Source organism: Oncorhynchus clarkii, chromosome 26 (genome assembly GCF_045791955.1).
Source record: "Oncorhynchus clarkii lewisi isolate Uvic-CL-2024 chromosome 26, UVic_Ocla_1.0, whole genome shotgun sequence".
NCBI lineage: Eukaryota > Metazoa > Chordata > Actinopteri > Salmoniformes > Salmonidae > Oncorhynchus > Oncorhynchus clarkii.
Window position 1 is genome coordinate 1,430,735 of NC_092172.1, and position 15,986 is coordinate 1,446,720.

The 15,986-nt window shown below is 44.8% G+C and overlaps 1 protein-coding gene across 6 annotated transcripts in view; it reads left to right on the forward strand.

The window, feature by feature from the left end:
- Window positions 1–15,986, forward strand: part of LOC139385206 (dishevelled associated activator of morphogenesis 2) — a 228,096-nt gene that overhangs the window by 95,427 nt on the left and 116,683 nt on the right. For all 6 annotated transcript variants that reach the window (XM_071130316.1, XM_071130319.1, XM_071130317.1 and 3 more), the window contains exon 2: window positions 6,685–6,938. In XM_071130316.1, coding sequence (XP_070986417.1) covers window positions 6,771–6,938 — 168 coding nt within the window. In that variant the 5' untranslated portion in view covers window positions 6,685–6,770. The remainder of the gene's footprint in view (window positions 1–6,684; window positions 6,939–15,986) is intronic.

Sequence of the window (15,986 nt, forward strand, 5' to 3'; positions counted from 1 at the left end):
GTTCTCAAGATCCTCCCTTTAGCTTACTGAGCCAACGGTGTAGATTGTGTGTTGATGAACAGCATCAGTGTGGATGATACTAAGGCAGACTTTTCAATGAGGTTTGTTTTGTTTTTGTAAACCTGGAATCTAGGAGTATTTTGACTGAGAGTTGGCTTGATGTGGAGTTGTGGTAATGTGGAGTCTGTGTGAGCCTAGGTGGATTGACAGCTCACTGACACAAAATGGGAGGGGGAGGGGGATGGGGACGGAGAGCGAGATGAGAAACCAGAGAGGAGGAGTGGAAAGGAATGACTGCGCGAGGCAGAAACAAAAAGAAAATGGAAAAAAAGCAAAAGGAGATGTAGAGAGAAGTGGGATTGCCAAAGGTTACGATCAGTGAGAGGAAAATAAAAGAGTAGTATGTAAATAAATTACAGTATTTGAAGAAGAATAAGTTGAGGGAAGACTGACAGAGAATGAGAAGAGACAGAGAGTGCCTGAAATGGGGAAACGGACAAATCCGACAATACAAGAAAGAGAAGGGAGATCGAAAAAATACAAGTTATTGTTAGAAGAGGGTAATGGCGGGGGAGTTACAATTCTAACCCCTAAAGAAAGATGTAACAGGAGGAGGGGAGGGAGAGAAGAGGAAGAGAGATGAAACAGAAAATAAAAGAGTTAATTATTTGGAAGCAGAAACTGATCATATAGAAGGATGAGCAGCTATTGGGGATATACACACAGACACTCTCTCTCTCTCTCTCTCTCTCTCGCTCTACATCTCTAACTCTCTATCATCTCTATCCCCCTACCTACTCCCCCTCACACACACACACACACACACACACACACACACACACACACACACACACACACACACACACACACACACACAGACACACACACAGCTGGGGAAATAGTGTACAAGTGTATGTGAGTGGATGTCTTGGCCTACTTTCCCTGGGCATGGTTGGAAGAGAGCCAGGGGGACTGTTGCTGAGTGAAGACTGGCCACACGTGGTCCTCTCTAGGAGGCTGGAGATATAGTATACACACACTCATGTGCTTATAATTTCTCCTTTCATACACTTGATCATGTGCTTACACTCACACACCCATATGCACACATACTTTCTGCTTTCATACACTTGTTCATGCAAATACACACACACACACTCACACTCATATGCTTATACACTGAGTATACCAAACATTAGGAACACCATCCTAATATTGAGTTGCACACCCCCACCCCTTTTGCCCTCAGAACAGACTTAATTTGTCGGGACTCTACAAGGTGTCGAAAGCGTTCAACAGGGATGCTGGCCCATGTTGACTCCATTGCTTCCCACCGTTGTCAAGTTGGCTGGATGTCCTTTGGGTGGTGGACCCATCTTGTTACACACAGGAAACTGTTGAGCGTGAAAAACCCAGCAGCGTTGCAGTTCTTGACACAAACCGGTGCATCTGGCACCTATTACGTGGACAACTACATGTGCGGACAACTAATATATGTGGACAACTACAAATACCTAGGTGTCTGGTTAGACTGTAAACTCTCCCTCCAGATTCACATTAAGCATCTCCAATCCAAATTTAAATCTAGAATCTGCTTTTTCGCATCAAAGCATCCTTCACTCATGCTGCCAAACATACCCTTGTAAAACTGACCATCCTACCGATCCTCGACTTCGGTGAAGTCAATTACAAAATAGCCTCCAACACTCTACTCAAGAAATTGGAGGCAGTCTATCACAGTGCCATTCGTTTTGTCACCAAAGCCCCATATACCACCCACCATTGCGACCTGTACACTCTTGTTGGCTGGTCCTCGCTTCATACTCGTCGCCAAACCCACTGGCTCCAGGTCGTCTTCAAGTTTCTGCTAGGTAAAGCCCCGCCTTATCTCAGCTCACTGGTCACCATAGCATCACCCACCCGTAGCACGCGCTCCAGCAGGTACAGTGCCTTGCGAAAGTATTCGGCCCCCTTGAATTTTGCAACCTTTTGCCACATTTCAGGCTTCAAACATAAATATATAAAACTGTATTTTTTTGTGAAGAATCAACAACAAGTGGGACACAATCATGAAGTGGAACGACATTTATTGGATATTTCAAACTTTTTTAACAAAACAAAAACGGAAAAATTGGGCGTGCAAAATTATTCAGACCCTTTACTTTCAGTGCAGCAAACTCTCTCCAGAAGTTCAGTGAGGATCTCTGAATGATCCAATGTTGACCTAAATGACGACAGATGATAAATACAATCCATCTGTGTGTAATCAAGTCTATAAATGCAGTCTATAAATGCACCTGCACTGTGATAGTCTCAGAGGTCCGTTAAAACCTCAGAGAGCATCATGAAGAACAAGGAACACACCAGGCAGGTCCGAGATACTGTTGTGAAGAAGTTTAAAGCCGGATTTGGATACAAAAAGATTTCCCAAGCTTTAAACATCCCAAGGAGCACTGTGCAAGCGATAATATTGAAATGGAAGGAGTATCAGACCACTGCAAATCTACCAAGACCTGGCCGTCCCTCTAAACTGTCAGCTCATACAAGGAGAAGACTGATCAGAGATGCAGCCAAGAGGCCCATGATCACTCTGGATGAACTGCAGAGATCTACAGCTGAGGTGGGAGACTCTGTCCATAGGACAACAATCAGTCGTATATTGCACAAATCTGGCCTTTATGGAAGAGTGGCAAGAAGAAAGCCATTTCTTAAAGATATCCATAAAAAGTGTTGTTTAAAGTTTGCCACAGCCACCTGGGAGACACACCAAACATGTGGAAGAAGGTGCTCTGGTCAGATGAAACCAAAATTGAACTTTTTGGCAACAATGCAAAACGTTATGTTTGGCGTAAAAGCAACACAGCTGAACACACCATCCCCACTGTCAAACATGGTGGTGGCAGCATCATGGTTTGGGCCTGCTTTTCTTCAGCAGGGACAGGGAAGATGGTTAAAATTGATGGGAAGATGGATGGAGCCAAATACAGGACCATTCTGGAAGAACCTGATCAGAACCTGATGGAGTCTGCAAAAGACCTGAGACTGGGACGGAGATTTGTCTTCCAACAAGACAATGATCCAAAACATAAAGCAAAATCTACAATGGAATGGTTCAAAAATAAACATATCCAGGTGTTAGAATGGCCAAGTCAAAGTCCAGAACTGAATCCAATCGAGAATCTGTGGAAAGAACTGAAAACTGCTGTTCACAAATGCTCTCCATCCAACCTCACTGAGCTCGAGCTGTTTTGCAAGGAGGAATGGGAAAAATGTTCAGTCTCTCGATGTGCAAAACTGATAGAGACATACCCCAAGCGACTTACAGCTGTAATCGCAGCAAAAGGTGGCGCTACAAAGTATTAACTTAAGGGGGCCGAATAATTTCGCAAGGCACTGTAAATCTCACTAGTCACCCCCAAAGCCAATTCCTGCTTTGGCCGCCTTTCCTTCCAGTTCTCTGCTGCCAATGACTGGAACGAACTGCAAAAATCACTGAAGCTGGAGACTCATATCTCCCTCACTTGCTTTAAGCACCAGCTGTCAGAGCAACTCACAGATCACTGCACCTGTACATAGCCCATCCAATCTACCTCATCCCTATACTGCATTTATTTATTTATCTTGCTCCTTTGCACCCCAGTATTTCTACTTGCACCCCAGTATTTCTACTTGCACATTCATCTTCTGTACATCAATCACTCCAGTGTTTTTAATTGGTATATTGTAATTACTTCGCCACCATGGCCTATTTATTGCCTTACCTCCCTTATCTTACCTGTAATTCTGTGTTGTTGTATGTGTCGAACTGCTTTGCTTTATTCTTGGCCAGGTCGCAGTTGTAAATGAGAACTTGTTCTCAACTAGCCTACCTGGTTAAATAAAGGTGAAATAAAATAAAACTACCATACCCCATTCAAAGGTACTTAGATATTTTGTCTTGCCCATTCACCCTCTGAAGAACAATTCACAATTCACAATTCATGTCTCAATTGTCTAAAAGCTTAAAATCCTTCTTTGACCTTTCTCCTCCTCTTCATCTAACCCGTTGAAGTGGATTTAACAGGTGTCATCAGTAAGGGATCATAGCTTTCACCTGGATTCACTAGATCAGTCTATGTCATGGAAAGAGCAGGTGTTCTTAATGTTTCATATACTCAGTGTACATTCTCAACACACACGAGCTCACACATGGACACACACTTTTTCTGCTTTCATACACTCTTTCATGCAACCACACACGCGCACACCGCACACACACACTAATATGCTTATAATTTCTTCTTTCATACTCGTTCATGACACACGCACCTGCACATACTTGCACAGACACACGCACACACGCACAGCTTGGAGAGATCTCAAGGACACTCATCGTTATTCATCACACTAATGCATTGTATTGTAGTGAACTATACTGTACTGTAATGAACAACACTCTACTGATCTATACTGAATTCTACTGTGCTGTACTGTACTATAGACGTCTATGATTGGTTCAGATTTGGTCAGGTCCGGACTAACCAATTTTGGTCTTGTTTGGGGGCAGAGCTCATTAAAATAATAGCTTGTGTGCAGGATAAAACCTCAAAATGCAAAGGAGGATATTGCATATATATATATATATATATATATATATCTCTCTCTCTGTCTGTCTGTCTGTCTGTCTGGATAATTATATTCATATCCATAATTATACATTTCTGTGTAGTACAGATCAGGAACCCATGATGAAATTCCATTACAGCAATTCCGTTACCATGTGTAAATCCCCTTCACACAATAACCAAAATATTTTTGAAATCAATGGTCTTTTAAGTCAAAAATCAGTCTCAGCTCAATTCTGTTACTGTGGAATCTGACCGCAAAGCTGATGTAAACACCTGAGTAACATTAAGACATCGCTAGCCCAATGCTACTACCAGGTGTTTTCCATGGGTTCATTGATAGCATTGGAATGTCACACCTCCCCTGCAAATGTTTACGGCTTGTCTGTTTTTTTGTCTGTACCCGTGTGTGTGTGCCCAAGTGTTTGTGCCTGTACAAACACACACACATCCACAAACACACAGATGCAATGTCAAACTCGCACATACTGTATAATGTATAAACCAGTATACATTGACGTACTGGCTTGCAAACCTACAAAGACACATTGAGCACAGCCACACATACACACAAATATTTTGTTTTACTTAGGAGGGTCAGAGCAAGTCTGTTATTTCTCATTGGCAAACTACATTCTGTTGATTACCCTATCATTTGCATGGACTCTATGGAAAACATTTGATTCTTCCTGAGTGCCTGACCACCTATATAACGTGCTTCTGTTTCAGTAACTAGTGTAATGTTTCTTAATTTGCTTATAAAGAGAGAGCAGGTGTCGGAGGTTGAAAAACAAATAAGAGAGAGAACTAGAGGAACCAAGGTTTTTTTTGTTGTAGCTTTTTCCCCCCTCAGACTCTGTTGAGAAAGGAGCATATTCATAAAGAATTTACATTGCTACAGTTGGCTACCATATATTTTTAGAGAGTGCACTGGAAACTCACTCCTACGTTGAGAAAAAGCTTAGGGAACCTGCAAGAGAGACGCATGAGACTTGGCCTCTGGTTAAAAGTAACGGGAATAGTGGGCCAATGTTATGTCTTTCAAATGCTTATAGATTATTATGCTTTGTGAATGATTATAAATACATCTGTGCGTGCGTCTGTGCCTACATGTACAACACCGGTATGGGAGTAAGCATTCATACGCAACCGACCACCTATATCCTTTTCTAATCTCTGCAGCTCGGAAGTCCTCTCGTCGCCTAGTCTCATTGAAAAATCTGCCCTTATTTTGGACTCTGTCACTGAGTATAGCCAGCCCATTGCTGTGCAAACAGAGTCCTTTACCCGTCTTGTCCTCCCCCATCCCCATCTTTTTTTATGCTGCTTGAGTGAAGGAGCAAACATGGTACGGCCAGCTTTTAGTGCCACTGCCTGCGCCCTCGCCCCACACAGACAGAGGCCTCGTTGTAGGTGGTCGAAGAAGGCCAGATGGGGCCTGTGCGAATGCACAGAGAGGAGATGGGTGCCAGTCCCTGCAGACCGCATCTCAGGCCGCTGTGGCCCATCCCTTCCCTTATACCCCCTGCGCGACATGGAGGGATGGATAGAGCGAGAAGGTGGGGAATATAGTCTGGCCCCTTGAGTGGACATGGGTGAGGGGTTCAGTGTGGTTTTATAGAAAGAAACGCATCATCATTCTTGGCTCAGTGAGAGGGTTTTCTGGAAGTGAAGCCTTCTTCACTTTTTACTTTCTCGCTGGCCCTTCATTCACGGATTTATGGCAACTTACTGTAACCTGCTTACCTAGGAATATTGTTGGGGGAAGATCTGGCAAACCTTGTGTCCCATTATATACCAGTACAACAAATTGGAAAGAAAATATAAAAGGTGAGTCAGGGAAGAGGATATGGCTATCAACATGATTGCAGATGAGGCTGTAATATTGATTCACAGTATCCATATATTATTATGCCTGTTTTTTTTTTTACTCCTTAGTAGGTTCTGTGATTGTACAAGACTATATCTTTGCGTATTTCAGGCTGTGAAGTTCTCAACACAATGTTGCCATGACAAGCCACCCTCTTGGGTTGTTTAGCCCTAATTCTAGCCTTACCTCTCTTTCTCTCTTGTCTTTCAGATCATGCCCCCTAGATAGCAGCCTCACCACCCCTTTACTCCCCCCCCCCCTTACCCCTCTCGTCCCCTACTATCCAGTGGTCCACGATGCCCCCGCGGAAGCGGACGCGCCCCGCCCTGGGGTTCCTGTGCTGCTTTGGCAGCAGCGAGCCCCTGGAGATCAACCTGAAGGACAGCGTGCCCCTGCAGTTGCTGGAGTTCAGTGCCCCCATGCCCCCGGCCGAGGAACTACACGCACGTTTCTCTGAACTGGTGGTGAGTTGGGGAGAAAAACATATTTCCATCATCAACAACAGCAGGGCTGCCCAACCTTAACCTAACATACCTGATTCAGCTAGTTAAAGGTTGTGTTTCCCTGCTCAGACGTTGCTGGCGCATACCAGATCTTACAATGCCTGGATAGGTATTTTACATACAGTGGCGGCTGTTGGGAGGAGCTATAGGAGGACGGGCTCATTGTAATGCCTGGAATGGAATAAATGGAACTGTATCAAACACGTTTGACTCCTTTCCAGGTATCCTGTTCCAGCTATTATACGAATCAACTAACCACATCATATATTATAGCAATCTGGAGGCCGACTGCACAGCTGATGACATGCAACCATTTGGTTGATGCATGCAACGTCTGAGCAGGGGAACGTGATCAAGGTCTTGGTGAGCAGCTGATAAGTAGAATCAGATGTGCTAAAAAATTTGGGTTGGCCTGAAATCCTAGGGCTCCAGGAAGAGCGTTGTGCAAGCCTATACTACAGTATATACACCAGTGGAGGCTTGTGGAGGGAGAAATCAGATGATGGGAGAAGTGGGATGAAGCATGCAAACTTTCCTACCATTCCAGCCATCTTTTAAAAATATTTATTTATCAGTTAAGAACACATTTTTATTTACAATGATGGCCTACCCCGGCCAAACCCTAAGCCGGATGACGCTGGGCCAATTGTGTGCCGCCCTATGGGACTCCCAATCACAGCCGGTTGTGATACAGCCTGGAATCGAACCAGGGTCTGTAGTAATGCCTCTAGCACTGTTATGCAGTGCCTTAGACCGCTGCGTCACTACGATCCCACAACTGGCCGTGACCAGGAGTCCCGAAGGGTGGCGCCCAATTCGCCCAGCGTCGTCCGGGTTAGAGAAGGGTTTGGCCGGTGGCACTCATCGTGCTCTAGCGACTCCTTGTGGTGGCCGAGCCCCTGCAGCCTGACTTCAGTCGTCAGTTGAATGGTAATGGTGGCTTCCGGGTTAAGCGGGCAGGTGTTAAGAAGCGTGGTTTGGGGCTCCCGGGTGGCACAGTGGTCTAAGGCACTGCCTCACAGTGCTAGCTGTGCCACCAGAGACTCTGGGATCGAGCCCAGGCTCTGTCGCAGCCGGCCGCGACCGGGAGGCCCATGGGGTGGCGCACAATTGGCCTAGCATCGTCCGGGTTAGGGAAGGTTTGGTCGGCAGGGATATCCTTGGGTGCAGTGCACGCTGACCAGGTCGCTAGATGTACGGTGTTTCAAGAAAAAAAAAGAAGCATGGTTTGGCGGGTCATGTTTTGGAGAACCCATGACTCGACTTTCGCCTCTCGACTTTCGCCTCCCCGTTGGGGAGTTGCAGCGATGAGACAAGATTGTAATTGGATCCCACCCACTGGGGATCCAGGCCCAGCCAATCAACATTAGTTTTTCCCCACAAAAGGGCTTTATGACAGACAGAAATACTCCTCAGTTTCATCAGCTGTCCGGGTGGCTGGTCTCAGGCAATCCAGCAGGTGGAGAAGCTGGATATGGAGGTCCTGGTTTGGTGTGATTACACATGGTCTGCGGTTGTGAGGCTGGTTGGACGTACTGACAAACTCTCTAAAACAATGTTGGAGGTGGCTTATGGTAGAGAAATTAACATTCAATTATCTGCCAACAGCTTTGTTGGACAATCCTGCATTTAGCATGCCAATTGCATGCTCCCTCAACTTGAGACGTGTGGCATTGTGTTGTGTGACAACTGCACATTTTAGAATGGCCTTTTATTGTCCCCATCACAATGTTCACCTGTGTAATGATCATGCTGTTTAATCAGTGTTGATATTCCACACCTGTCAGGTGGATGGATTATCTTGGCAAAGGAGAAATGCTCACTATCAGGGATGAAAACAAATTTGTGCGCCAAATTTGAGAGTGATGTTTTTTGTGCGTATGGAGAATTTCGGGAATTTTTATTTCAGCTCATGAAACATGGGACCAGCACTTTACATGTTGCGTTTATATATTTTTTAAGTATATGTCAACAAGCCTTCCTCCAAAGGACCATTCTATGGATTAAATGTGCGTGAAAATCCCCCAAATATTTTTTTGGTCTGGGTTTCACATCGAATCACTCAATAGTCTTGTTAATCAAATTTTGAGTCAACCAATTTTTAGACAAATGGTTAGCTCAACTGGTCTTGATGTATGGCCAACTGGTTGACAGGTCGTCTGTATGGGCATCTGCTTAAATGGTCTTACCTACTGGTATAGTTATCTGGATACCTGGTTTGATCCTGCAATCAAATTGCTGACATTTTTTACTTGTTCACCAGACATCTAGTCAATTGGATATCTGATCATCTGCCTGTAGGACTTTACACCAAAACTGAGGTCATGTTGAGCTGAAGTTTAGCACAACACAGTAGGGAGAAAGTAGTGGGGGAAAATGTAATGAAAAACATAACTGAGTGTGTTTCCATGTCACCGGGAGTGAGGGATTATTATTATGAAATGCAGCTCCTTTTTTCACAAAGAGAACTAAGCTTTGGTGGAGTTTGGAGTAGGAGTGACATATCTGGGCCAAACAGCGGAGCAAACCATCTCTGTATGTTTTTCAGGGGGCCTGGAACTCCACAAATGGTGTCTCCCAGAGAAGTCACTATATAGATTTAGTTCTAAAATGTTTTGGCACCCCAGTAACACTTTATTTGGATAGTCCCAAATAGATCATTTGTAGATGTTCAGTAACTGTCAACAACATTTCAACTAACTATCCCAGAACCCTAGCCCTAACCTTAACACTTATCCTAAACTTAAACCTTATCTTAACCCTTACTCTAAACCTAACTGTAACCATGGCAAGCAGTTGCTTGTCAACAGATATGGGACTATCGATATAAAGTGGGGCCGACACCTGTTTTATTAGAGATACTGAGAGTCGGTGTCGGATATGTACACTCATGCCACTCGACATTTTGTAGTGCCAGCTGAGTAAAACACTGCAAGAAATACATTTATTGATTCAACCATGTTGATCTTCATACACCATCACCGATTGGTCCACAGATACCATGAAGTACAGGCATAGGACATTGTGTCATATTTCGCTAACTGATGTCATTCTTATGTCAAGACCACAGCATATTGGGCTTTGTGCCTCTTGGTTCTTTACAACCTTCTCGGTCTAACCTCTCGAGATCCTTCCGTTCGCTAACTCTCAAACAAATCCAAAGGAACCTGGGAACAATTGCAATTGATTTGGACAAGTATAATGGAGACCACATCAGAGAAGTTAATGGATACCACTCATCACAATAGCCATTTAGGGCAGGCCACAGCATTTCCTGATACAGAATGTTTAGCTTCCATTAATTGACTTAAATGGTTTCTTCCCAGTGTCGTTTTCACAGCACGCACACGCCAATGATTTATATGCCACGTGTGAAAATTTTACTCTGGGTGGAGTGGGGACAGTACATTTTTTGTTTTTCTGGCAATTCCATCTTGGGTAATAACATTTAATCATCAAAACAGAATTGCTCTCACATTTGGATAATTGAAAATGGGCTCTCTCTGTAATTCTGTAAATGCTGTGGGGGGTGTGTAAGTGTGCGTGCTCGCATTGCATATGTGTATGCTTGTCTGTGGTGTGCTGGTTTGTTGTGATGCCAGTGTGGTTAGGTGAAATGCCTCTTGAGATTCCTGGCAAAAGAGCCAAAGTGTAAGGTTGTTTGGGGACAACGTGGGTGACATTTGAAATGAGTGCTGATGGCATTAGGATAGATGCAGTGGAATTCAGGTCTCTGTTGGCTTCTGCAGTGCTGTAGAAATGTCTACATATGGCTGCCATGTGCACACAAAATGCTCACACTGGGCCAAACTCAACCGTGGCACTACCTCCATACACTGCACAGTGAAAGAGAAAGAGGAGAGAAAGTGAGTGAGAGACCGACATAAGAAAAAAAAAGAGGTTTGGCTGGGCAGCGAAGAAAGTAAATCAAATCTATTGATTGTGTTTGTAACTAACAACTAATCATTTTTCAAAAAGTATATGAAAGGATATTACAGTACAACCTGATTGTGTATGTATTTGTTTTGATTGAAGGTGTGTTGTACTTGTGTCCAAGTCTTATGATCTTGGATCATAGGCTGTTCTGGATGGCTGTAAGTGGGGAGTAGATTGTTGTGCCTAGCCCAGTTGGTGCGACAACATCAATACTAGTGGGCATCTGACATGGGTAGGGGGCAGATGACAGATTAGTGAGGAGGCTTTCTCTCTTTGCCTCCGTCTCACGCTCTCTTTCGGTCTCTCTCTTTCTCCGTCTTTGTATTTATCTTTTTCTATCTCTCTTCCTCTCTCTTTTTGTCTCTCTGTCTCTGTTTCTCTCTGTCCTTTTCTCTTTCCCCATGTGTTCTCTCTCCCTGTCTGTCCCCCAGCAGAGATTAATCTGGGGCAGTTTTAATCCCACCATTCCAGAACTAATGTCCGGCCCAAGACCAGAATCTTGACCCTTGACCTTTGATCTTTGCATGGCAAGACCCCACCACAAAAGAGTTGTTTTAATGTACATTCTAGTTACTATGTTTCATGTGACATTAAACTCATGTCATTTAGCAGATCCTCTTATCCAGAGAGATTTACAGTCAACTAACTTGGGATGTTAAAAACCCTACCCTAACGTTTCCCCGGCTGTGGGGGAACGGTCCTTCGAGCCGGATGAGAACAAGAATGTGTTGTGCAACACGGGGAACAGCCCTCCGTCCCCTGAGAGCCCATTGGGGTGACTACCCTCAGCGGAGGCCATGGGATGCACCCTACTTCCTCTTCCCTCTCTTTTCCTCTTTCCCTGGTTGTCCATGTCTGTCCAACTGGCTTCCTTCGTTCCTTGCCCTCCCCTCTTGCTTTCTCTCTCTCTCTGGTTTCACCTCACTTTCTCTCTCCCTTTCTCTTGCTCCCCTTACCCACCCACCCCTTCTCCATCTCCCTCACCTTCCTCTCCTGCCAGCCCTCCATGTCCTGAGCCAACCCCATTAGCAGGGCTTGATCCAGGGCTCACTTGGACCAGAGGGGGGTACACTGTGGCTCATCAAAAGGGTCTGAGGGAAGAATAGCAGTGGGGGGAGGAATTGTGGTGGTGGTGGATGTAGGGGTGGAGTTGGCAAATACCATAGCGGTGCCAAGCCCAAGACACTGATCTCTGACATCTCACTGAGATTAGACTAGTATGGACAGGGAGGACATGTTCCTAGATCAGCACTCTGAGACTGTTGATGAATACGGGTTCTGAGCTTGCTCCAGGGCAAAGACCTCATGGGATAGGTTGGGAAAGAAGTCTGGTTTAGTTGCTACAGCTTCCTGTTGGTCCTCCCGGGGCCTTATATGACTTCCTTCCATCTTGCCTGTCTTTCCTCTCCTTTCCTGTCCAACCCTGAATGGGCTAGAGTAGAAGATCATCTGTGTGCATGCATTCGTTAGCAGCAAGCAATCTCAATCTTATCCTCACATACAGGACCCATATGCCCCATACACACTCAATGGCACACACACACATCTGTCATCAAGGCCGAGCATCATACCTAAAGAGATTGAATGGTACTTTGGCTTATTTTTTAGACTTCCCACTTTGGGCTGGATGTGTGAAAGTGTAGTTTAAACCTGCATAGTCTATGAGCAGAATTACTGTTTTACCTCAATTATCCACGAAATCCATGGGTGCCATTTTTTTCCGCTACATTTTCCCCACGTGCACCAGCCCCCTAGTAAATCGAGTTTCAGCCAATGAGCTTCTGCCCCTTGCCATTTGAGTGACGGCTAGCAAGAGGCCTGCCCAGTGTTATCCAATGAGGTTGCAGGGCAGACCAACGGCTCAGTGGACACAGCAGAGAGAGAGAGAGAGAGCAATGACGTGGTGCACATATATGCACATACAGTGCCCTAGACCCCTTGACCTTTTCCACATTTTGTTATGTTACAGCCTTATTCTAAAATGTATTAAATAAATCAAAATTCCTCAGCAATCTACACACAATACCCCATATTGATTTTTTTTTGCAAATATTCAGAACCTTTGCAACGAGCTCAGGTGCATCCTGTTTCCATTGATTATCCTTAAGATGTTTCTACAACTTGGAGTCCACTTGTCCAATCAATTGAATGTACCACATGATTTGGAAAGGCACACGGCTCTTTATAAGGTCCCACAGTTAACAGTGCATGCCAAAGCAAAAACAAAGCCATGAGGTTGAAGGAATTGTCCGTTGAGCTCCGAGACAGGATTGTGTCAAGCCACAGATCTAGGGAAGGGTACCAAAAAATGTTGGCAGCATTAAAGGTCCCCAAGAACACAGTGGCCTCCATCATTCGTAAATGGAAGAAGTTTGGAACCACCAAGACTCTTCCGAGAGCTGGCCACCCGGGCCAAACTGAGCAATCGGGGGACAAGGGCCTTGGTCAGGGAGATGACCAAGAACCCAAAGGAGTTCCTCTGTGGAGATGGGAGAACCTTCCAGAAGGACAATGATTTCAGCACCACCAATTAGGCCTTTAGGGTAGAATGGCCAGACGGAAGCCACTCCTCAGTAAAAGGCACATGACAGCCCACCTGGAGTTTGCCAAAAGTCACCCAAAGACTCTCAAACCATGAGAAACAAGATTCAACTCTATGGCCTGAATACCAAGCGTCACTTCTGGAGGAAACCTGGCACCATCCCTACGGTGACTCAAGGCTGTAATCACTGCCAAAGGTGCTTCTACAAAGTATTGAGTAGAGGGTCTGAATACTTATGTAAATGTGATGTTTCAATGTTTTTATTTTAATTTAATTTTTTATAAATTAGCAAAACAGTCATTCTGTTTTTGCTTGTCATTATGTGGTATTGTGTGTAGATTGATGAGGGGAAAAAATCATATGACATTTTTAGAGTAAGGCTGTAACAACAAAATGTGGAAAAGGTCAAGGGGTCTGAATACTTTCCGAAGGCACTGTTTGTGACGTAGTACGCAATTTTCGTAGACCACATTCGGCTCCTGGGCGCTACTTTCAAAACTATTGGCTGTAATTATACAAATGTTTGACAGTGTATCTTTAAGTTACACACACATGCTCACTGTGCTCAATATTTATCTCACCCTCAATCACTCCTTACCACAATCACACATCCACACGTACTCCTACATGCATACACCTCACACATTTTCATTCCCTTACTATTTCCTCTCCACGTCTCTCCTCACAAAATGAACAAAACTAACATACCTACACACACTCATATCCTTTTGTCCATTATCAGGCCTGCTCAGCTCAGGATTATTGAGTCAAAAATGATGGGTCTATGTAACAATCTATCATAGGGGTGAAAAGTAAGATTTGAACAGATAAGTCTTGTCTGAGCCAGAACTGCCCATAGGGTATCTCCTGTTTCTGTAGTGTGATGCCGCTTGATGTACAAGCACGCCCTCTGGACAGGACACTAGTCTTTCGCATGGCCCTAACCCCCAATCTATCTTTTTAATTCTAAGTGTCAAACAGAAAGGCATCCGTTTCCATTTTTAGAGGCTTTGGTATGGCTCGACTGGGGATTGAACGCCCAACCTTCCAATTTCAGGTGGACGCTGATCACAAGGCCACTGAAGATGGTTTGTCTCTCCTCGAACTACTGATAAAATAATCTACTCTCATACTGTACATCATGTCACACGGTCCCGACCCTTCTAATGCTTCAATGTGGTATACTAGAGGGAATATGACAGTTTCAGAGAGTTTCAGTTTCTGTTGTATCCAATTCTATGCCGGTGTGTGTATCATCTCCCTGCAGGCAGTTCATGAGTTCCTCAGCAGTGGAACAAAGGAATGAATGACAGACAGTCGAGTAGCTACCTAGCTTATCCTTTGTGGCATGCGCATCTTTCGAAATTGAGAAGGGGAGGGGGCCCGTAGACTTGACTGAAACTTGCAGAGAGAAGGGGGAGGAGCTACCGCCCTGCTTCTGCTCCTCGTTCTAGCACATTTTCTCATACATTTCCCCTCAGAACTTAATCGGGTATCTGATGTAATTATGCATGATTTCGGAGACTACTAGCTAGCTAACTCACTTGTCATATCCAATGTGCTTGACACCCATTTTAATTTGTAACATTATTCAATTAGGTTTTTAGCTGAAATATGAATATAAGTTGGTTTTACGAAAAGCCAGGTATGTATTTTTCTTTTTCCGACAGCAGGTGTATCAATATTAGCTTTGGTTTATGTGAATTCCACAGGAGCACAGGCCAACGTGGGGGCATACCAGAGAAAGGGTGCAGGAGGTTTCTCGATTCTCCTGTTCGGTTTGGAGGCGGGAGGGGGTGCCACTGGGGGGGGAGCCATGTGATTTTTTTTTTTAGGGGTGTTGTGGTGTAACTGTGCACTCATTCTCTCTCTGCCTCTCTCACTCGCTTTCTCTCGCTCTCACACTATTACCTATGTAGTACACTACTTTTGACCAGGGTCCATAGGGCTCTCGTCAAAAGTTGTGCCTTATGTAGGGAATAGCATGCCATTTGGGATGTAGCCATGGCCTGGCGAGTTCATGAACAGGAGGCGGAGGCTGAGTGGAGGAACAGGAAAGGAGCTCGCCGGGCCTCTTTCCCATCTGGTAATAATCCAGGAGTCTTTTCCCACTGATTCCCGAACTCGCCAGATCATCTCAAAAACATCAGTGGTTTGGACACCGGGGCTCTGACCCGCGAGTAGGCAATCAGCCCAGAGCATCGGAGTTTGTGTTTTTCCTCTCCCTATCCCAATTTCATTCTGCTGTTTATACGTCTGCAGAGAATGCATTTCAGAATGGGTTTCTGGTGCAGGGATGAACTGTATGTGGACTGAAAAATATACCTGCATCCCAAATGGCACCCTATGCCTCATATAGTGCACTACTACAAACTAGTAAGCAGAATCTATTACAATATTGCAATAGTCTGGCACCACATTAACACTCCTGACTGCGGACTAAACATACCCTCCATGGCCATGGGGGTTTGAGCCTCGGCTTCACCGACTGTCTGTGCCCTTCCTACCTGTTTCTCCTCCTCCTTTGTCTA